The sequence below is a fragment of the Xenia sp. Carnegie-2017 genome, unplaced genomic scaffold, assembly GCF_021976095.1.
Source record: "Xenia sp. Carnegie-2017 unplaced genomic scaffold, XeniaSp_v1 HiC_scaffold_6, whole genome shotgun sequence".
In the NCBI taxonomy this organism is placed as follows: Eukaryota; Metazoa; Cnidaria; class Anthozoa; order Malacalcyonacea; family Xeniidae; genus Xenia; species Xenia sp. Carnegie-2017.
In genome coordinates, this window is record NW_025813526.1 from 19,373,477 (window position 1) to 19,397,556 (window position 24,080).

The following is a 24,080-nucleotide window of genomic DNA, read 5'->3' on the forward strand; positions in this document are numbered from 1 at the left end:
CACATTGATTTTAGTTCTAAATCACCATATGGTGGAGGTCGACCTGGTTAAATTAATTTTAGTGACATATTTATAACAATGGGATGTGCCATAAAATTATAAAACCTAAGGATTTGCCAAGAGCTGAAATTTTGTGAAGTTTGTACCAATTGTTTTATGTGCAATCAAATTGTCAAGTTTGAATTAAATCCGTGTCGGATAATCCATGATATAAGGAAGGAACTTTTAAATTTTAAAGAATCTTCGCAAGAAGCAACATGTTAATCAGATTGAAGATCATGGAATCGGGTAAAGATTAAGGATTACAAAATAACAGTCCCAGTCTCCCAACGCTCTCGTCTAAATCTAAACAATAGTATGAAACAATATTGAAACAAGGCAAAGAAAAGATTTTACGTTTTTATTAGTTGACTAAGTTGAGGGAAGCTTAGTACTTTCCCCGTGTTTCAAAAAAATTCATTAAACTACGGTGAAGTAAACATATTAAAAATGGCTCTTGAAAATACGGTCCAATTATCCGAGAAATACGAAGCAGTTATGGTTCTCAGTGGAGTGGGGGATTCTCTAGGTTATAACAATGGTTTGTTGGAATTCTGTTACAGTGGTACTCAAATTCATGAAGAACTAGAAAAACTCGGAGGACTTGATAAAATTGACATTAAAGGATGGAGGGTTAGTGACGACACTGTACTACACATTGCTACAGCAGAAGCGTTGGTTTCTAAATGGACAACAACGGAAGAGTTATTGAGCATTATGGCTACAAAGTACAAGAAGACATGTGCTGAGGATATGTGGGAAAGAGCTCCTGGGCAGACTACAACAAAGGCATGTTTCATGTTACGACCTCTTGAGGAAAAAGGTTACATTATACCATTTAATGAACGAGGTGGCGGATGTGGTGAAGCTATGAGATCCATGTGTATAGGTTTGATGTTTCCTTGTGAAGATCAAATTGAAATGTTAATTGAAATTACTGTTGAAAGTGGAAGGATGACTCATAATCACCCCACAGGTATTCACCTTTCATAATAAAGCAACGATTTCAGATCATGTATCAATTATCAAGTCACTAATGTCTAGTGTTTTGTCTATCAACAAGTGTTGCTTTGTATAAAGTTTGCTAGGTTTTCCTGTTATCTGCATTGCTTTTCATTTTAACAAACCTTATAGTAATTTAGCTTTTCAATTGTTTTGCTTTTCTTAGATGTTTTATCTTCAACTCTTCCTTCGATTACTTACTTGAACAAGCCATTACCATGAATGTAGGTTTGCATAAGTCTATGCAATCCATCATTTTCTAGAACCACATCTCAAATGCCTCCATCCTTCTAACATTGCTCACTTTAAATGACCATATCTTTGATCCATCCCTTTTATCACTTTTCCACATTTCCAAATTTCAGTCTTCTAAAAACTGTTCAATTTGCCATTGCTGTTTTGCTTCAATATCTTCACTACTACAGCCATTCAATCCATGATCAATATCAAAATGCTACTATTATGTAAATAGGGTCATCATAATGTAAGTGACCTAAAATTAGCAATCTTTAAAGATAATGATTTTAATTATAGGTTATCTTGGGGCTGTTACTGCAGCTTTATTTACAGCCTATGTTATACAGAAGATGGCTCCAAAAAAATGGGTAGCAGGACTTTTAAGTGTTTTACCCAAAGTTTGGGAATACATTGAGAAGGTTGGTCGTGATGTAGAAGAAAACAAGAAATCTTGGGGCTACTTTAAAAATAGTTGGGAGTCATATCTTGAACTACGGGGATTAATGAATGGAACCAGCGAACCAAAGTTTCCAGTGACATATAACATACCTGAACGTGATGCTTTTTATAAATCTGTCAGTTATGCAGGTTGGGGTGGGTCCAGTGGTCATGATGCACCAATGATTGCTTACAATGTTTTGATGATGGCAAAAGATTCCTGGTTTCAATTGTGTTCTTGTTTTATGTTTCATGGTGGAGATAGTGACAGTACAGGAATATTGGCTGCAGCTTGGTGCGGTGGTATGTATGGTATGAAAGGTGTACCCCTTGGAAATTATAGGAACCTGGAATATGGTCATAGGCTTATGGAGCTTGGTAAAAAATTACTGAATGTATCAAAGAATACAAACAACTAACAGGATAGTATTTATTTATTATAATTCTGTCATCCCAATATACTTTAGTATGTTTGTAAATCATACAATAAAAATTCCTACTTGGTTATAACATAAAAGCAAATTACTTTAGAAATAAAGTCTAAAGAAGAATGTCAGATTCAGGGCATGGGCAGTTCTAAGTTTTACTTAGGATGATTTCTGGGCTGTAGAGTAAGTTTATTGACTAGATATCAGTGAAACTATATATAGACAAGGATCATTACATCTTTAGGTTCATTTTACCTCACAAAATGCAAATTGCAAACGTTTTATTTACTACCAAAAATACCTTCTGAGGGAGAGGGGAGCTGACTTGGCAGGTGGAAGCCTTGCTCCTACGGTCTATGTGTTAAAAATAGGCTTAACATAATTTAGAAGGCACAATTTTCTTTGAAACACGTAGCTACCAAAGTGTAACTGTAAAGCTTTGTCATATTCCCGAGTTTCATAATACAACACACCTAGATTGTTTAAAAGACTTAGCAACATCAACCTGACTAGTTCCTAACGTTTTTTTTTGCGAATTTCCTTGGATTTTTCGTGAAGCTCTATAGCTTTGTCGTAGTTTCCAGTTTTATTAAACACATTACCAAGATTGTTTAAAGATGTAGCGACACAAACATGATTTGGACCTAACGATTGTTTTCGAATTTCCAGAGCTTTTTCGTGAAACTCTATAGCTTTGTCGTAATTTCCAGTTTTATAAAACAGCAAACCAAGATTGTTTAAAGACACAGCGACACTAACATGATTTGGACCTAACGATTGTTTTTTCATTTCCAGAGCTTTTTCGTAAAACTCTATAGCTTTGTCGTAGTTTCCAGTTTTATAATACACACTACCAAGATTGTTTAAAGACTGAGCGACATCAACATGATTTGGACCTAACGATTGTTTTCGAATTTCCAGAGCTTTTTCGTAAAACTCTATAGCTTTGTCGTAGTTTCCAGTACTATAATACACACTACCAAGATTGTTTAAAGACTGAGCGACATCAACATGATTTGGACCTAACGATTGTTTTTTAATTTCCAGAGCTTTTTCGTGAAGCTCAAAACCTTTGTCGTAGTTTCCAGTTATAATATACACAATACCAAGTTTGTTTAAAGACGTAGCGACATCAACATGATTTGGACCTAACGATTGTTTTTTAATTTCCAGAGCTTTTTCGTAAAACTCTATAGCTTTGTCGTAGTTTTCAGTTTTTTTATACAATAAACCAAGATTGTTTAAAGACGCAGCAACATTAACATGATTTGGACCTAACGATTGTTTTTTAATTTCCAGAGCCTTTTCATAAAGCTCTATAGCTTTGTCGTAGTTTCCAGTTTCATGTAACACCGTACCAAGATTGTTTAAAGACGCAGCAACATCAACATGATTTGGACCTAACGATTGTTTTTGAATTTCCAGAGCTTTTTCATGAAACTCTATAGCTTTGTCGTAGTTTCCAGTTTTATGTAACACCATACCAAGATTGTTTAAAGACGTAGCGACATCAACATGATTTGGACCTAACGATTGTTTTTGAATTTCCAGAGCTTTTTCATGAAACTCTATAGCTTTGTTGTTGTTTCCAGTATCACTATACACTATACCAAGATTGTTTAAAGACCCAGCGACATCAACATGATTTGGACCTAACGATTGTTTTTGAATTTCCAGAGCTTTTTCATAAAGCTCTATAGCTTTGTCGTAGTTTCCAGTTTTATGTAACGCCGCACCAAGATTGTTTAAAGACGTAGCGACATCAACATTATTTGGACCTAACGATTGTTTTTGAATTTCCAGAGCTTTTTCATAATACTCTATAGCTTTGTCGTAGTTTCCAGTTTTATTATACACATTACCAAGATTGTTTAAAGACCCAGCGACATCAACATGATTTGGACCTAACGATTGTTTTTGAATTTCCAGAGCTTTTTCATAATACTCTATAGCTTTGTCGTAGTTTCCAGTTTTATTATACACATTACCAAGATTGTTTAAAGACACAGCGACATCAACATGATTTGGACCTAACGATTGTTTTTGAATTTCCAGAGCTTTTTCATAATACTCTATAGCTTTGTCGTAGTTTCCAGTTTTATTATACACATTACCAAGATTGTTTAAAGACCCAGCGACATCAACATGATTTGGACCTAACGATTGTTTTTGAATTTCCAGAGCTTTTTCATAATACTCTATAGCTTTGTTGTAGTTTCCAGTTTTATCAAGTACATTACCAATATTGTTTAAACACGTAGCGACATCAACATGATTTGCACCTAACGACTGTTTTCGAATTTCCAGAGCTTTTTTGTGATGATTTTTAGCTTTGCTATAATTCCCAGTGTGATGGTTTAAAGCACCGAGCTCAGAAAAATACCAAGCTTTGTCAATAGTAAATGCTTCTGATTTAAATTTATCCAATAGTTCAAGAGCAAGATCGTATTTTCCAAAATGTCTTAATTTCTGAACAAAATATGCGAAAACTTGTAAAGTGTTCATGTTGATTTTTGTCTTGTTGGTCTTTAATAATTGAACAATTTTTTCAAGATGTGGCATTAATTTGATTTCGTCGTCTCTCTCTTTAAACATGTAAAGTGCTTTAGATATTTGATCAACGTTAGTTTCCATTTCATGTTCTTCATTTGAATGTTCAGATTGATAAACAATAATTGCTTTGTGAACAATGCGATGTAGACTAATGTCATTATTTTCTGAATGCAAGAACAATGAGCAGTCCTGTAAACAAAGACATATATCTTCCTTTGAGTGTTTGGGATCTATTTTTTGAACATAAAAAACAATAATGTCTCGTGGTATAGGATCAAACGATATCACGGAAAAAAAGTTAATAACATTTGCCAATATTGAGGATTCTTCAGCATTTTGTCTGACAGCCAAAAGTGAAGCTTGTAGCATACTTCTAGGATATTCCGAGTTAAATTTAACAAAAGTGGCGTCCATGTTTTCTTGTTGTTCTGAAAATATTTTCTTTAAATATTGTTTCCAAGTAAATGAGCAGTTTGCTTTGTTTACACGACTGACATAATAACCAGCAGCAGCCAAAGCCAGCGGTTGACGATCTAATGCGTGCGATACTTCATTCAACAATTGATCATCATCATTTTCAATAGTGTAATGCTTCAACAGTTGAAAACATTCCCTATCATTCATTCCACTTCTGATAGAAATATGTTTGTTAAACTCATCGTCTTGAGGTACGGCATCTGTGTTCTGGATAATTACTATGATTTGTCCATTTATCCACATGGGATCACCAACTTTGGGGAGTAATGAAGAAATTTTGCTAAGCTGTGCCACGTTGTCTACAATGATCAACCAATTTTGCCAGAATTTTAATCGTGTGGATACTAACGATCTCAAATTCTTCACTTTGTCTGCGATGGAACAATTTTCATCTTCAAATTTTTTAATCATATACTTGTCACAGTTTAAAAGGTATCCAAGTTCACAGTAAGTTTTTAAAAGAGATTCCTCATTTTTTCCATCGAGAGTCATTACAAACGAAGTTCTATTTTTCCAATCACACGATATTTTTTCACAAACCTGTCTTGCAAGTTGCGATTTACCACTGCCAGGATTACCAGTGATGTAAAAATATGTCAGTTTATCATTGTTATCATTGCTTAATTTTTCAAGATCTTTTATAATTTTATCTCGTAATTCAGTGCGCTCAACAAAAAAATGATTAGATTTTGAAGGAAGAACTTGGAACGAATTAAAACAGTTTCGATGATTTTTTATTTTATTGATTTCATCAAGAGAAAATTTTAAATCTTGAAATGATTTTTCAATGATGTTGACTATATCATCAAAATCATCATTTGAACATTCGCTTTCATACCAATGTGCGTACTTGTTTCTTTCACAACGAAGTGCATGAACAGCATCGTTTGTTTTTTTATCAAGGTGCTTTCCAATTGAATTTGAAAAAATTATTGCATCAAATAATATCGTACAGTCCCACTTACTGGTATCTCCATCTTGATATTTTTGTCGAGTTTTATCGGCTAACTTTCTTCTTGATTCTAAATTGTAAAATTTGTTCCCACTGTTGTGTGTATCATCCCATACTCCATAAGTTGATTTGTAACGAAGGTTCCATTGTTTAATGAAAAACTGAGCAAGTTCCTTTTGCACCACGTTAATTATTTGCTGAATGTAAGACAGATTTCTTATTCCTGACGATTCCATCTGTAAAAAAATTTGGTATATATCAACAAGGTAAAAATCAAGCAAATAAAAAAATATTATACAATCCTTATTAGGTTCTATTGAAGTCCGAATTTACATGATGACGAAATCAAACTTATTTTTAAATTGATTTAACTTCACCAAAAATCGTCTTAAAATTACAAAAGAACCTAAAAACTAATAATGACAGAGAGCATGTGTGCTACAGCTTTTACCAACTGCAGTATCCTGTCAAACAACCTTTAGAAAAATTAAAAAAAAAAGATATTTTACCCTAAAGTTTACGTTACAAAACAGACATATGAATATATATTTTAATAATTTGCATAGTCATTTGTGAATGACGTAACAATATTCAATATCAGATTGATGAGGAAATCAGAAAATTTCAGATTTTTGATTATTTATTACGACGAAACTTTGCATAAATTAGCCTTAGCATCAACAAAAGACATTTGCAAAGCTACAAAGATTATCTAAAAGCTGCATTTAAAATCTGGATCTATAAGATTCAAAAAGAAATCTTTGATAGGATACCTAAGTTTGAGGTTTTACCAATGAAGATATTCCTTCTCTCAGTGGTCTGTTGTTTTTTTCTACCACCAGGAGGTGTGATTACAATCTCAAGTTAACCTCAACTTTGAACTCAGTATTTTACTTCACAGTAACTTAGTAGAAACTTCTTTGCAACTTCCTAATCACAAGCACTGACTCCAGCATTTAGCATAAATCGAATTTCACGATCCCTTCGCCTTTTTTATTCTGATATATCTGTAGACGGCGTCTTGTTCGTCACTCTTAACAATTCAACTTCTTCATTTTCATGTATACGTTGCGTTGGTTTTAAAAATTCTTGATGTTTGTGGTGATTTTTGTTGCAATATATAAACATGACGAATTATTTCAGTGTTGCAGGACCGTCGACATTTCTGCACATGCACATTATTTGTAAATTACTGCTTAAGTATTGTCGTTTACTAGAAATGTTGTTGTTATTACGATTACTTCTGAACAGTTTTTTTTAAATTCATGAATTTTACAAACAAAACTCATATTTCATTCCGGGAACATTTTTTTTTGGTCAACCACAGTAGATGTGTCGTATCACTATGTGTGACAACACGTCAAAAATAACATCATTTCTTTCAAGAGTTGCCAAACAGAAGACATGATTGGTGATATAATAACTAAAAGACTCTCAAAAGTTTAATATCAAAACTTTACAAAGCTATTGGGAGTAGTTGAAGTCAAAGAACAATGATAAGTTTTAATTTTGTGTCATGAAGATTTGTTAGTTTTATTAATATGACTATTAACAAGGAAGTGTTAAAGGAATTAATAAGTTGTAATATTCATATCTTAGGACACGTGACAAGAATGACGTCACATATGCATGCTTCCTTTTACACACATGTGCAGAATTGTTTGATTGCCTAGCTGTACTTATAAGGTTATCAAGTTGATAGGAAATCAGAGATCTTCAGTATTGTATTATTTAATGCGATGAATTTGCACATAACAACCTTAGCGTCAACAACTTAGCATCGAGGAAAGACAATTGTAACGTCACAAAGATAAGCAAAATTCTTTAGCGCCATTTAAAATGTTGAGTTACAAAATTTAATAAGCGATGCTATAGTTTATGACAAAAATAAACACACTTGCTGATCAATATTGCTACTTCGAAAACGACTTAAATATCTAAACTATTCAATGATGACATTCATGAGTCCATTTGCTATTTTAAAGTAAATGTACTTCGTGGTGAGTCATAAATAATTAAATATACTTTAAAATAAGCCTTACCTTGTTTAAGATGGCAGTGATTAGTTTTTGGTAAGCATATTGTTCTTGTTTGGAATTGTAACTTCGTTTGATTTATCTACAATTACAGAATTACAAGCCTCCATGTGTCACATTTGTACGTCGTAATCAAACATGAAAATTCTTTGTTTTTGTCTCACGAACCTTATACTGGTTAACGGCGTGTAGCCTTGAACAGTTGAACTTTTAGAAAGATTTAAAGTTCTGACAAGTTAAGCATCATTTATTATTCCTTCGAGTCGATATGTGGAAAATTATTTTGCGCTACGGAATTTAAAACATCTTAAGAATAGATTGTTATGTAAAGCAAAGATATGGTTTTATAATTTTTATTGTTTTTGTTCATAAGTTTGAATATAATTTGGGTCAAATTGATCAATAGAAATAAGTATACATTTTACAAAATTATACCGTTTTTTAAGATATTTTGGAAGTAAGTACGTGGTGATAAACCTCAGATACATACTCAACGTATGAAAATTTACAATGTCTGATTTCGCAACTTTTTCTCGTTCAATTTAAGATATGACCATAAAGTGGGAGAGTTAAAAAGAATTAATAAGTTGCAATACTCATATCTGCTTTTAAATTTATTGTAACTATAATGCGATGAATTTGCATACACGAACCTTCGCAACCAAAGCTTGACGAAAGACAATTGTAACGTCAAAAGGATTTGCAAATTCTTTAGCCGCATTTAAAATGTGGACTTACAAACCAGTTTATCACAAAGATAACACACTTCCTGATCAATATTTCTACTTCTAATAGGACTTAAATGTCTAAAATATCCAATGACATGCATATTTATGCATTTGCGACTTCAAAGTAAAAATCGAGTCATAAATTTCCTTCAATAATAACACAAACCATAAGGTGAAAAATTAAATAAAACATTTTACAAACAGACCTTGTGGGCCAACGACTAATAGTTACTATAACAATCATTTTAACTTCTGTATAAACAAACACATCAACGTAAACATACCTTGTTTAAGATCGCAATGATTTGTTGTTGGTAAGCAAATTGTTGTTGATTGCAATTGTAACTTTGTTTGACTTTGATCAATCTACAATTACAGAATTATAAGCTTCCATGGGCATATTTATACGTCGTAATCGAGCACGAAAATTCTTTATCTTTTGTTTTACAAACCTTTTACTGGTTAATGGCATGAAGCTTTGAACAGTTGAACATTTAGATAGATTTAACGTTCTGAAGAGTTAAGTTTCAAATGTCAGCGTCGTTTGAGTTGATACGTGGCATATAATTTTGGGCATTTATTGTTATGTAAAACAAAGACACGGCCTTATGATTTTTATTGTTTCTGTTAACATGCTTGAATTTTATTACCATTTCCTTGGTATTTTATACGGAAGCCGAGAAGGGCCACTGTGAAAATATATTTTTAATCGCAAAATATTTTTCAAATCCAAAAATATATTTCCAGTCTGTAATTATATATCGAAAATGTAAAAATATATTTCTAAATCGGAAAATACTTTGAAAATCCGAAAAGATTTTTCCAATCCGTAAATATTTTTTGATCAGAATTTAGACACCTAAATGTTGTCCAACATGAAGTATGTTCACAAAACTTTTAAGACATGTCATTTCAATAACAAAATGGCGGAAAAAGGAACTTGTGGAAATGAACTAAGTTTTACGGACAGGTTTTGTTTCAAATGCGGATCTAAAGTAGAAGCAAAAGTGTCGGTATGTAATCAGGCGAAGACATTAGACCATTACATGTCTATAAAAGGAGAATGTAGAGTAGGATTTACCGATTTAACACGAAGATCTCGAGCTCGTCATCGAAAAGGAAATCAACTAGCCAATGTCCACCTTCAAAAAAGCCTGTGGATAATCGGGTTGTAATACAGGTAGAAATAATCACCGAAAACGATGGTATTCTAACAGCGAAAAGAAGCTCCAAATTACCTGTAAAAGTTTGCAAAGATTTTGATAGCGAGAAAGTACTGGCGGCTGCCATAAAAAACTCTCTGATCGTGATCAATTTTTTGTTCTGATAGCAAAGTCAACTTAAAAAAGACTAAAAATAGGTATGAAACTGAAGGAAATAAAAAAAACAAGTCGTAGATCTTTCAGTAGTGTCTTTTGATGATGATGAATTTTATGATTTTCATTCCTTACCTGATGAGATATCCCATGAGCCTACTATGCCCTTTTAACTAAATCGAGATGGCTTGTCAACATCAAAGTCTGATTTTTCTTTGACTTCTAAAAGAAACGAGTCTTCCCAAACAGCCTCGCCATTTGGGCATTGCCCTACAATTCCTGGAAATAAAAAAAATTATGTGCAGTGTCCCACTTGTCATGGAGATTTTGTAGATAAAGACATTGTGTTACATGCAGAACATATGTGCAGAAAATGCTAATCGACGGGCATTTTATCAAGAAACAAAATTTGAACTTCCAGATGGCATTGCAGAAGGAAACACAAGTAGAGATGTCACTGAATATGTGAGTTTGGATACTGGTGTGAAGTCAATTTCAGATATTCTTGAACCCTTATTGAAAAATCTCAAAGCACAATCAAGAATAAATGTAAGGAGAGGCCAGCTATTTGCTGATTACATTGAGACAAGAAAATGTTGTAGCTGGACTATCGATGAAAATAAACTTAAAGTAGTTTTTATTGGTGAGCCTGCTCAAGGTACTGGAAGACCAAGGAAAGAATTTTTAACAGGTTTGACTCATCCATTTTTTGTTTTTAAAAAGTACAAAAGTCCATTGCCTTTAAACAGTTATTGTTACATATTTATATGTAAGAGCATTTAAAAAATCCTTCTTTATGTTTTCAGAAGTTCTTAAAGAAATTACACAATGACTGTTCATTACTGGTGTTCGCAATATCTCAACATCAGCAATGACAGAGAATGAATTTTTGTGTGCTGGAAATCTTATGGCTGCCTCCATTTTGCAAGGTGGTCCGCCACCATGCATTTTAAAACCTTGGGTTTATGACTATGTGGTTTCAAGTCTGTGTGAATAGTTCAAACTCACTTTAGATGATTTAACAGCATCAGAAATCAAAACTTTTTTAGAAAAGGTACTTTAAAATTGATGGCACTGATATATCACAAGGAAGAAATAGGTAATTGTCAATTAGGTATTTCACTATATTATGGAAGTAAATTCAGCAGTTTTTACTAAGAGACACTCAGTTTTAGGCACATAAAGACGTATATCAGAGGCAGAGGTGTCAAGTGTTGTAGTACATGATGTACCAACTGTTTCGGTGGAAGATGAACCACATTCACATAATGAAAAAGGTATATGACACATGCAGTCAAGATGATCTCAAGCAAACAATTTAAATTTGTTTAGTTATTTGATATCTTGAATTTTAGCAGATGGAAAAGACACAGAAATGAAATATTTCTGCTGTCAAACACCTTCCTCACTTTCAAATGACACACCTAGAAAAAAATTCAAAGGAGAAAGCTGAAAGTAAAGCAGCAAGTAATTGCAAGGCTTAATACAAAAGTTAGAAAATTTGCCAAAAAGGACACATCAACCAGTCAATTTATGCTGAAGTGAAAAAATTACCAAATCAACTGGCTAATTTCAAAGAATTGCAACTGAAGTTACATTAAACAAAAAAACATGGAAGAAGGTACTCACCAGAAATGAAGTCCTTAGCAGTTTCATTGTATCATACTAGTGGCAAAGCGTATAGCCTCCTCTCCAAGCTGTTTATTCTGCCAACAAAGTCTTCAATTAGACGGTTTGTTTCACGAATTCCAATAGCAGCTGGTATTCCTCAGGCAACCTTAAATCTTTTGAAAGAAAAAGTGTGTTACATGAATGATATGGAAAAGCTGTGCACTCTTCGTGTTGATGAGATGTCATTAAAAACACACCTTTACTACAACATCACAGACGATAAGATTGTTGGAGTAGAGGACTTTAGTGGATATCGAACAAAAAATTGGCAACATCAGGTCTTGTATTCATGCTTCGAAGCATATCTGGAGGTTGGAAGCAACCTTTGGAGTATTACTTGTTAATGAATCTTGTCCAGTTGATGTTTTGCAAGATTTGATCAAAGAAGTCATTCGCAATCTTCATTTGATTGGGTTGAACATTTGTGTGGTAATATCAGATATTGGGTCCAACTTCTACAGTATGTCACAAAAATTGAATGTCACCAACGAGAAGCCATGGTTTGTTCACAATGGAAGAAAAATATTTGTAATGTTTGATCCTCCACATCTGCTGCAGTGCACGAGAAATAACCTCATGAACAGCACCTTTCAATTTGGAAAATATTCGGCTTGCTGGAAGGACATTGAAAATTTTTATGAGAGATAAATCTCTATCAATTAGAGCAGCTCCTTAATGATACTTAACATTTTAAAAGGTTTGGTTGTCATTGTTCACGAATAGAACCGAATAACATTAGACTATTGTCAAAGTAAATATTAGTTGAAACTGGTGTCATAACAACTTATATTTGTAAATTTAATGAGCGTTTATCAATCATATGTTAGTTCTGAATGCACATTTCACTGACGACTTCTTTGTTATTTTAGGTTTCAAGTTTGGTGCCGACTCCATAACAGGGAACAAGCAGACACTAACATGGCATCGAATTTTGGAGGCGTTTAAGTTCGGGTATGCTTATCGTCCGTTCATTGGTGATCCAGAATTTTATCCTAATGTTGGAAAAGTACGTTTAAGACAATAGAAAAACATTATTTTGTGTAGGTAGTGATAAACGAACGAAAGAGAAAAAAAACTGTTTTATAAACCCCAGAAATCATGAAAGTAACAGTCGATAAAGTAAAAACTCCTTATATCATATAAAATATAAACATGTTTACTTTCTTAGTATAATATGAAACATACTCCGAATAAAAAGTTCATGTTTAACTCAATATGTGAGAAAAACAAGTCAATTCTATGTAGACTCTGATGATGAATTTGTAATAAATTCGAAATATTACTGTTAAAATAAAAAATTGTCTTGTTTTTCTTGTCTTAAGTTTTTTTTCTCAAATATTGAATTAAACATGAACTTTTCATTCGGATTATGTTTCATTATAATAATATCACTTTCTTAGATTGGTGATTTTTATTTTCCAGTCACAGGATGTTCAAATAAATACAACATATGCTGAAGATTTGCGTACAAAGATATGGAACAATGAAACACACGATAGTTTTTACTATGAACGGTTTTACTCCACCAGAAAAGACTCTGGGACTACACATGTATCAGTAATTTTGTCAACTGGAGATGCTGTGTCTGTCACTTAGCACAGTTGGTTATTTGTAAGCATTTTCATAGTTCAATTTGAAAGCTACAACTTTATCTCTTTGTATTGGCTACGGTGATGGACGGTCAATTACCACTCTTTTACACAACTGCATTTATTGTTTGAGCTTAAGGATCATGTTAGTATTTTACACAGTTAACACTACACTGGAGCACACAAAAAAATCTTTCCAATGGAAACGCAACTACGTCAAAACCCTGCATGCATCTAGCAGTTTGCTTTGCAGCTTCGCTCATTTTCCTTGTGCTATTTATAATCACATACAATTACTTTTTTTTATTCAGTTTTGGTGCAAACATTTGATCCTATACAACAGGGATAGTCTACAACAATCACATGAGTTCATTTTCGTTACCAAACACATCAAAAAATTATCAACCAAAAGCGTCGAAAGCCAAGTTTATTCAGCCTGGGAAACGCTCTGTATCAACAGCTTGTCCAACTATAGTTGTTGATTCAAAAGGTGACGTGAAAATGGTTCTTGGTGGTTCGGGTGGATTGAGAATAATAACTGGTGTGGCTGTAGTAAGTAACGATGATTCTGTTTTAAATGTTTGTATCTTTTGCTCTTTTTTTATCCTTCACTGAACGTGTCACGTGGTTAGCCCGCTGTAACTGGAAACTCTTTGGTCGAGCAATATGAAAACGTATCCGTTATTACAAATACACGATATTTCTACCCCCAGAGCACCCCATCCCACTCAACTCCCTTTGACAGAAATAGTTAATTTTACAAGCGATAAGCAGTACATATCATTATGGATATTATTACATTTTTCATTTCTGAGTTTGTTATTTGTGAATCAAATCATTCGAAAGTTCATGGCAACAATACTTTTTTAGGTTTTGTTAAATAAGCTTTGGTTTGGTTTGAGACTTGAGGAGTCCATCGAAAGAGGTCGCTTGCATCATCAACTGTTTCCTAATACAGTTTACAATGAGAAAAATTATATTCATGACAATATTCTAGAGTCTGTTTTCATTGCCTTGAAGGATCTGGGACACAAAATGAAAGGATCACGATGATTCTCTCACGATGATATCAAACATGCTTTGGAAAAGAGCTGAATACGCCGATATGTATTGCTCCACATGAAGTCTAAATTTCATAAATCAATTGGTTTACAGTATGCTATGACTGTGGTGACAAATCCAAATGATATTGTATTTATGTGTGATTTACACTTGTCCATGCCTGTCATTATTGTTGATCATATATGTAAGGTGAAATTAGTTATATTAAACGAACGTTAGGTAAAATAATAATGAATTAAAAATTAAAGTACCAAAGTTATAATTTTGATTGTAGCTTATGGAATTCTTAGCAAGTAGAAATGCTCACCTGCTATGCATGCTGCAATATATATCGTATTGAAGAATTAAAGAGTGTTTACTGACTTACTGTATTTGAACAGGCTTATGGAAACCTTTTACGAGAACTTGAGAGCAGATCAGTTCAAAACTGAGGCCGAATGTCGACCAGGTGCAAGTTCTTCAAAAGGTCTCCTTCGTTTGCAAACACAGTAAACATGGTTTATTTTTTAAGTGAAGAAAGGAAGAACAGTAACAGTCATTAGTTCACATAAAGTTTAAAGAGTTTTTGACTAGTGTCAAAACCTATATCATTCACAGTTGAATAAAAATTAGATAATACAAGGTTGATTTTGTTTGGTATTGGTCATTTGTATTTTATCATGAATAATAAGAATAATAAACAGAACAAAAACTGTCGTTACTTTAACTAAAATATAGTTAAACAATGACAGAGAATGTGATGTAATGATAAAATACTGAAATATCTTTCATTTAATGTTTGGTATTTGTTGTTTTTTAGCATTGTATTCAGAGAAACAATCCCATTTAATGCACTCCTGACTCGTCTGGACTGTTGTTATACTGTGAATCATCCCAATAGGCGCTGGGAACACGATGGGTATGGACCTATAGCACTGTACAAGTCAGACTGGGATAAGTATGTTTTTCGTATGTATAATGTAAGGTATCAATAATCAAAATTAAATAAAATCTTGGCATTTAAGACACCAAAAAAGAAAACCTCACCCTATTTTACAGGGACTACATTGTCTACATTGATACTCAAAACAATGAATTCAAAAGATCAAAAATAGAAAATAATTTTTTCCATTTAAAATCTATTAATCTTCTGGGTTAAAAAGAGACTTATATCATTACTCTAGAGTATTATCTCCTTTAAGAATTGGTGGCATGGACGTGGAACGATTTAGGCATGCGTTGGGTGCCGAAGACTGGGAACTAGTAGATAAAATTTTGTCAGCTGGCCTGAAAATCGAACACTTGAAGGCGCTTAAATTTTTTCATTTTTATCACTCAAAAAAGTGAATGTGGAAAGATTCGGAAAAAAAGTTGCCATGAAAAGTTATTGTCGCATGGAGATTGAAAATTTCTTAAAAGGGACAACATAAAATGCCGGCTGATAGTTGAACAATAAAATAAAAAAATACATTGTAATAATATTTTTCTATCCGGTACATTCCTTTGATGTGTGCAAAACTAGCTGGTCAGCCTTCATTTACCATTGAAGATCTTTGTTTAATTTCAATGTCTGTCACTACGCCAAGCCCACAGGTGCATGGAACATTGTTAGCTACGTTGATGCAAGAAGAAAAGATTTTCCTTCATTGAAAATGAAATGCACTGGTGAGGTTAGCACAGTGATTGGATTTCGAAATTTTACAGTAGTTTAATTGCCAAACGTCGTTTTATATACACCCTGTAGAATGCTAATTAAAAGAGATCGAATGTTAATGCTAATAAATACAATAAGAAAATGAGATGAAGAAAACAATCTAGAGGGTTTATCAAATCATTTTTGACATCAGTGGACCTTTAGAATTTGCATGATTCAGCTGTAGTTGTTCCCCAAGGAGACTTAAATGTTTGAGATTTGCTATTTGCTGTAGCTGAAGTATACGTTTTTATTTATATTGTATTAAATTGCATTTACCGCTCTATGGGGATTAATTACTTCTAAGTGATGAATCATGCAAATTCTAAATTTCACAATGTACAATTGACGACACACCTGGTAAATAACCAATCAGAACACAAAAGTTTACAACACGCCTAGTCACTGACCAATCAGAACACAACAGTTTAGGACACACCTAGTAAATGACCAATCAGAACACAACACGTTTACAACACACCTAGTCACTGACCAATCAGAATACAACACGTTCGTGAAACTTGGGCCACAGTCTAAGACTAAGAACATGCCATTTGAACGTGAAAGTCTGTAGTTGCACGAAGAATAGTTAGCCGAAGTCAAAGTTATTCCAAGGTGAAATATCTCTTGGAGTGCTTTGAAAAATTGTTCAGGTAAATGTCTTCTTTCAAGTTCTTTTGCATTGAGTAAACATTGAATTGGGACACTACATGTGATGTTCATCAATGCAAAGTGCAGTGTGGCCTTTCCATAAAGTTTTCGTCTCAGTAACTTTTGTTTCCTCTATGCTTGATTTTAGACATGGACATTCTTCTCTTAAACGACAATTAGTCATCAAATGAGATTGAGAAACAACAAACAAATGTTGGTGTATTCACCATGATCGTAGACTTCACAATTAAAGAAAGTGGTTATTGTTCACAGCGGTTGAAGAGAATTGTGGCTGTTGTCGACCAATTCCCCGACGCTCATCTAAACATAAGAACAAAATACAATTCTGTAATTTGGTTGAAATTCTTCTTCCCATGAACTACATTACTAGTGAATAAAATGTTCAATGTAAGTATGTTATCAATGTTTTTCATTTATGGAAGTATAGTAGTGTGAACTGACATTGGCTTCAATTGTCCTATGTAGAAACCTTCTGATCAAGAATGGACAATATACGTACTTTAATGAAATCCTTTGAAAAATGATCAAGAATGAACAGCATACTTTAATGAAGTCCTCTGAAGAATGCTCAAGAATGAACAATTTACTTTAATGAAGACCTCTGAACGATGATCAAGAATGGGCAGTGTACTTTGATGAAATCCTCTGAACAATGATCAAGAATGAACAGCATACTTTAACGAGTCCTCTGAAGAATGATCAAGAATGAGCAATATACTTTAATGAACTCTTCTGAAAAATGATCAAGAATGAACAATATACTTTAATGAACTCTTCTGAACAATGATCAAGAATGAACAATATACTTTAATGAACTCTTCTGAACAATGATCAAGAATGGACAATATACTTTGATGAAATTGAAAAATACGCGACTTCTAATGCCCTAAAGACTTCATCTACAAAGAATGCAAATGCTAAACACTCTTCTGGAGCAATGCATCCATCAGCCTAACGCCTGTTTCCATGGAAAAGTCAATATTATGAACTTTTCTAAAACATTTTCCTGGGAGTTTTCCTGCTAACATCACGACTGGTCAATCAATCGCAATGATGGATAAAACCACGCCGCTATCAAATGCCCAAATGTCAACATTATTTAATTGAAACTTTTGTAATAAAAACATGGAATTTCTTTAACATGAAAATGAAAAACCTAAAAATCCTAATTTTCCGACTGGCTGTCGATATTTCCGATTTAATGCCGTAGACGACATGCACAGTTGCAAGAAATGGCCAATCTTGTTTCTGTGCTTGCCGTCGTCGACATAAAAGCGGTGATGTTTGTCAGGTAGCCTGAAAATTGGATACGATGGTTTCACCATCAACGTTCTGAATTTTCAAAAATTATTTTGGGCTTTTTTGTGGCTGTCCTTGCTCAACATCCGATCGTTTCATCTTCACAATTGGCATGAGATTTGTCATTCATCGTAGTCTGTCGTCGAACTGCCAAGGATTCGTCGAAAACCGTAAGTGTAATAATAATAAACCTTTTATTTAGTTAGGCCTGTTAACAGGTCAAATCTCTAATATAATTCGGGCAATAGCCACAACAAATCCTGGTGTTCAGTATATTCCACTGTAAGGCTATTTTTTTTAATGCAGGAATGCAAATAAATATATTTAAAGAAATTTCTATCTGCATTTTCAAAAATAGTCTTGATTAAGAGGTAATAAAAGTGTTCTTTTGGTTAAAATAATCCAATAGTGTTTATCGGTGCTGCTTTAGTTATTTTAAAAATTTGTGTCTTAGTAAGCGTGAATTTGTATCAACTATTTCAAGTCTGTGACTGGCATGCAACAATTGTGTTGTTCTATATAATTTACCTTCGAAAAACCTCTGTGTGAATATACTGCTTTAAGGAGCTACGCATGATCGCAGCGTATGTTGCTGCGCAGAAGGATAGGCAGGACCATAGCTTAGAATCGGAAATGCAAGTGATGTTTGGCCCAAGGAAGGCAACTTCAACTTGGGGTTAGTGGGTACAAATGGTACCTTAGCGTAGAGGATGCAAATAGCATCTGTAAGAAGACCTTTGAAGTCTGGATCAAGCGAGCAAGGCCTATTGAAGACCAAGGGAAGATCGTGGTATTGGTGGAAAGAAAAATATCTCTCCCCTAGTACGGTAAGAGCATGCAGTCGTTGTAGTTGTCCAATTTCATGAACGGCATTCTACATTGACTATTAAGGCACTCCTGCATGGATCCCCTATAATGCATGAGTAGTTCAACCCACCCCGGTTGGAGGTCGCCCGTAGGTGCAACATGCACTAGGTTAAGTTAAGTTAAGGGCATGATGGGTTACCTCCTTCAAGGGCATTCCTTTCAGGGCGGAATTCCGGTGCCATGCGCAGGTAAGAAGTTTAGATAGCTTAGGCATGCGCTGTAGTTGCAGCGAGTAGTTGCTACGCTTAGATAATGAGTATGAGGTTAGAACCTTTATAAATTTAAAGGATGAACTCCACTATCAAGAGAAATGACTAAATTTTTCAAAATCTTTCGAAGGAAACTTTAATCTTGTCAGTCATTTTCAAATCGACAAATTGAAACTCAAATAGTCTTCAGTTTGTCAAGACATTTACAGTTTAGGAGCGGCGTGGCAATTACTGTAAATATAAAAATGGATATGTTGTTTTCTTATTAAGAAAACTTCATTCCAGGGAATTTCGATGCACAGCAGCAAAACAGGCATAAAAAAATGTTTATTACACCAGGTCTAAGTATGCGGAATGGCTTCATATTAACCAAACTAACACGAAACATAGTTTTAATAAAAGCACATTGTTTGTTTTCTTTGATGGTTACCATGAAGACAAACCGCAGACGTTGTCACATATGATACAAAATAGTTACAGGATGGTTTCCATGTTCACCATTCGCGTTGCTATGTAGTCATCTATGTGATAATTTTCAAACTAAAACATAACTTAAATCAAGCGCTGCCGGTTGTTTGGTTAAACCATCCACGGTCCCTCGGTAACCAAACTCAACGTGTGCTTCTTCAAGTGTTCTAAATTGTTTCAAAAAATATTAAATTTCGTCTGTCTGCTTAAAATATTTTGAAGTACATTTATCTAATCCATGTCATGCAGCAAGCGCTTGCTCCAACTTTAAGCGTTAGTGGCACTGGAGCGCAAAGCACTGAATGAAACAGTGCAAAATAGGGACTGCTAAGGTGGCGCTAGGTGCGACTGATTCGGATGTGGATTAGATAAGAAAAACACACGTTAAAAGAAATTCCCATCCAAATTACAGGAATATTGGCTGCAGCATGGTGGTGGGGTGGTATGTATGGTATGAAAGGTGTACCCCTTGGAAATTATAGGAACCTGGAATATGGTCATAGGCTTATGGAACTGGGTAAAAAATTACTGAATGCATCAAAGAATATGACCAACTAACAGGATAGTATTTATTTAACAAAATTCTGTCATTCCAATATACTTTAGTATGTTTGTAAATCATACAATAAAAATTACTACTTGGTTATAACATAAAAGCAAATTACTTTAGAAATAAAGTCTAAAGAAGAATGTCAGATTCAGGACATGGACAGTTCTAAGTTCTACTTAGGATGATTCCTGGCTGTAGAGTAAGGTTATTGACTAGATATCAGTAAAACTATAAATAGACAATTACCATTACATCTTTAGGTTCATTTTATCTCACAAAATGCAAATTGCAAACGTTTTATTCACTACCAAAAATACCTTCTGAGGGAGAGGGGAGCTGACTTGGCAGGTGGAAGCCTTGCTCCTACGGTCTATGGGTTAAAAATAGGCTTAACATAATTTAGAAGTTACAATTTTCTTTGAAACACGTAGCTACCAAAGTGTAACTGTAAAGCTTTGTCATATTCCAGAGTTTCATAATACAACACACCCAGATTTTCTAAAAGACTTAACGACATCAACCTCACTAGTCCCTAACGATTGTTTTCGAATTTCCAGAGCTTTTTCAAGAAACTCTATAGCTTTGTCGTAGTTTCCAGTTTCATTATACACATTACCAAGATTGTTTAAAGACGCAGCGACAACAACATGATTTGGACCTAGCAATTGTTTTTAATATCCAGAGCTTTTTCATGAAGCTCTATACCTTTGTCGTAGTTTCCAGTTATAATATACACATTATCAAGATTGTTTAAGGACGCAGCGACATCAACATGATTTGGACCTAACCATTGTTTTCGAATTTCCATAGCTTTTTAAAACTCTGTAGCTTTGTCGTAGTTTCCAGTTTTTAAACAACAAACCAAGATTGTTTAAAGACGCAGCAACATCAACATGATTTGGACCTAACGATTGTTTTGAATTTCCAGAGCTTTTACATGAAATTCTATCGCTTTGTTGTTGTTTCCAGTATCATTATACACATTACCAAGACTGTTTAAAGACGTAGTGACACCAACATGATTTGGACCTAACGATTGTTTTTTAATTTCCAGAGTTTTTCGTGAAGCTCTATACCTTTGTCGTAGTTTCCAGTTATAATATACACATTACTAAGGTTGTTTAAAGACGCAGCGACATCAACATGATTTGGATCTAACGATTGTTTTCGAATTTCCAGAGCTTTTTATTAAAAATCTATAGCTTTGTCGCAGTTTTCAGTTTTTTAAACAATAAACCAAAATTGTTTAAAGACGCAGCAATATCAACATAAATTGGACCTAACGATTGTTTTTAAATTTCGAGAGCTTTTTCATGAAACTCTATAGCTTTGTCGTAGTTTCCACTTATAATACACACAATACGAAGTTCGTTTAAAGACGCAGCGACATCAACATGATTTGGACCTAACAATTGTTTTTTAATATCCAAAGCTTTTTCGTGAAGCTCTATAGCTTTGTCATAGTTTCCAGTTATAATATACACATTACCAAGATTGTTTAAAGACGCAGCAACATCAACATGATTTGGACCTAACGATTGTTTTCGAATTTCGAGAGCTTTTTCGTAAAACTCTGTAGCTTTGTCGTAGTTTCCAGTACCTCTATACACACTCCCAAGATTGTTTAAAGACGTAGCGACATCAACATGATTTGGACATAACGATTGTTTTCGAATTTCCAGAGCTTTTTCATGAAACTCTATAGCTTTGTCGTAGTTTCCAGTTTGATAAAACACATTACCAAGATTGTTTAAAGACGTAGCGACATCAACATGATTTGGACCTAACGATTGTTTTCGAATTTCCAGAGCTTTTTCATGAAACTCTATAGCTTTGTCGTAGTTTCCAGTTTCATAAAACACATTACCAAGATTGTTTAAAGACCTAGCGACATAAACATGATTTGGACCTAACGATTGTTTTTGAATTTCCAGAGCTTTTTCATAATACTCTATACTTTTGTCGTAGTTTCCAGTTATAATATACACAATACCAAGATTGTTTAAACACGCAGCAACATCAACATGATTTGGACCTAACGATTGTTTTCGAATTTCGAGAGCTTTTTCGTGAAACTCTATAGCTTTGTCGTAGTTTCCAGTACCTCTATACACACTCCCAAGATTGTTTAAAGACGTAGCGACATCAACATGATTTGGACCTAACGATTGTTTTCGAATTTCCAGAGCTTTTCATGAAACTCTATAGCTTTGTCGTAGTTTCCAGTATCTTTATACACATTACCAAGATTGTTTAAAGACCCAGCGACATCAACATGATTTGGACCTAACGATTGTTTTGAATTTCCAGAGCTTTTCATGAAACTCTATAGCTTTGTCGTAGTTTCCAGTTTCATAAAACACATTACCAAAATTGTTTAAAGACGTAGCGACAGCAACATGATTTGGACCTAACGATTGTTTTTGAATTTCCAGAGCTTTTTCATTATACTCTATACCTTTGTCGTAGTTTCCAGTTTCATTTAACACCGCACCAAGATTGTTTAAAGACGCAGCAACATCAACATGATTTGGACCTAACGATTGTTTTCGAATTTCCAGAGCTTTTTCATGAAACTCTATAGCTTTGTCGTAGTTTCCAGTTTCATAAAACACATTACCAAGATTGTTTAAAGACATAGCGACATCAACATGATTTGGACCTAACGATTGTTTTCGAATTTCCAGAGCCTTTTCATGAAACTCTATAGCTTTGTCGTAGTTTCCAGTTTCATAAAACACATTACCAAGATTGTTTAAAGACGTAGCGACATCAACATGATTTGGACCTAACGATTGTTTTCGAATTTCCAGAGCTTTTTCATGAAACTCTATAGCTTTGTCGTAGTTTCCAGTTTCATAAAACACATTACCAAGATTGTTTAAAGACCTAGCGACATCAACATGATTTGGACCTAACGATTGTTTTTGAATTTCCAGAGCTTTTTCATAATACTCTATACCTTTGTCGTAGTTTCCAGTTATAATATACACATTACCAAGATTGTTTAAAGACGCAGCAACATCAACATGATTTGGACCTAACGATTGTTTTCGAATTTCCAGAGCTTTTTCGTGAAACTCTATAGCTTTGTCGTAGTTTCCAGTATCTCTATACACATTACCAAGATTGTTTAAAGACGTAGCGACATCAACATGATTTGGACCTAACGATTGTTTTCGAATTTCCAGAGCTTTTCATGAAACTCTATAGCTTTGTCGTAGTTTCCAGTATCATAAACACCATACCAAGATTGTTTAAAGACGCAGCGACATCAACATGATTTGGACCTAACGATTGTTTTCGAATTTCCAGAGCTTTTTCATGAAACTCTATAGCTTTGTCATAGTTTCCAGTTTCCTCAAACACCGCACCAAGATTGTTTAAAGACATAGCGACATCAACATGATTTGGACCTAACAATTGTTTTCGAATTTCCAGAGCTTTTTCATGAAATTCTATAGCTTTGTTGTTGTTTCCAGTATCATTATACACATTACCAAGATTGTTTAAAGACCTAGCAACATCAACATGATTTGGACCTAACGATTGTTTTTGAATTTTCAGAGCTTTTTCGTGAAGCTCTATAGCTTTGTCGTAGTTTCCAGTTTTATTTAACATCACACCAAGATTGTTTAAAGACGCAGCAACATCAACATGATTTGGACCTAACAATTGTTTTCGAATTTCCAGAGCTTTTTCATGAAATTCTATAGCTTTGTTGTTGTTTCCAGTATCATTATACACATTACCAAGATTGTTTAAAGACCTAGCAACATCAACATGATTTGGACCTAACGATTGTTTTTGAATTT

General features: G+C 34.0%; 2 protein-coding genes and 1 long non-coding RNA gene across 4 annotated transcripts; all 3 read left to right on the forward strand.

Moving 5' to 3' along the window:
* Nucleotides 1–259: 259 nt before the first annotated feature.
* On the forward strand, nucleotides 260–2,414 carry LOC124456687 (protein ADP-ribosylarginine hydrolase-like). The gene is made up of 2 exons (XM_047007056.1): nucleotides 260–1,015; nucleotides 1,576–2,414. The coding sequence occupies exons 1-2, from the start codon at nucleotides 490–492 to the stop codon at nucleotides 2,133–2,135; spliced, it is 1,086 nt and encodes a 361-aa protein (XP_046863012.1). The 5' UTR covers nucleotides 260–489; the 3' UTR covers nucleotides 2,136–2,414.
* An 8,658-nt stretch (nucleotides 2,415–11,072) lies between these two features.
* LOC124456743 lies at nucleotides 11,073–12,193 on the forward strand. 2 transcript variants are annotated; one of them, XR_006952435.1, is made up of 3 exons: nucleotides 11,073–11,305; nucleotides 11,382–11,483; nucleotides 11,562–12,193. It is a non-coding gene; the product is annotated as an uncharacterized LOC124456743 (long non-coding RNA). The 2 variants fall into 2 exon arrangements; XR_006952436.1 differs by having other exon boundaries at nucleotides 11,565–12,193.
* A 352-nt stretch (nucleotides 12,194–12,545) lies between these two features.
* LOC124457250 (glutathione hydrolase 1 proenzyme-like) lies at nucleotides 12,546–15,149 on the forward strand. The gene is given in 5 exon segments (XM_047007531.1): nucleotides 12,546–12,883; nucleotides 13,300–13,470; nucleotides 13,472–13,488; nucleotides 13,799–14,018; nucleotides 14,337–15,149. Coding segments are annotated over 5 exon segments (777 nt in total). The 5' UTR covers nucleotides 12,546–12,697; the 3' UTR covers nucleotides 14,520–15,149.
* The last annotated feature ends 8,931 nt before the right edge of the window (nucleotides 15,150–24,080 follow it).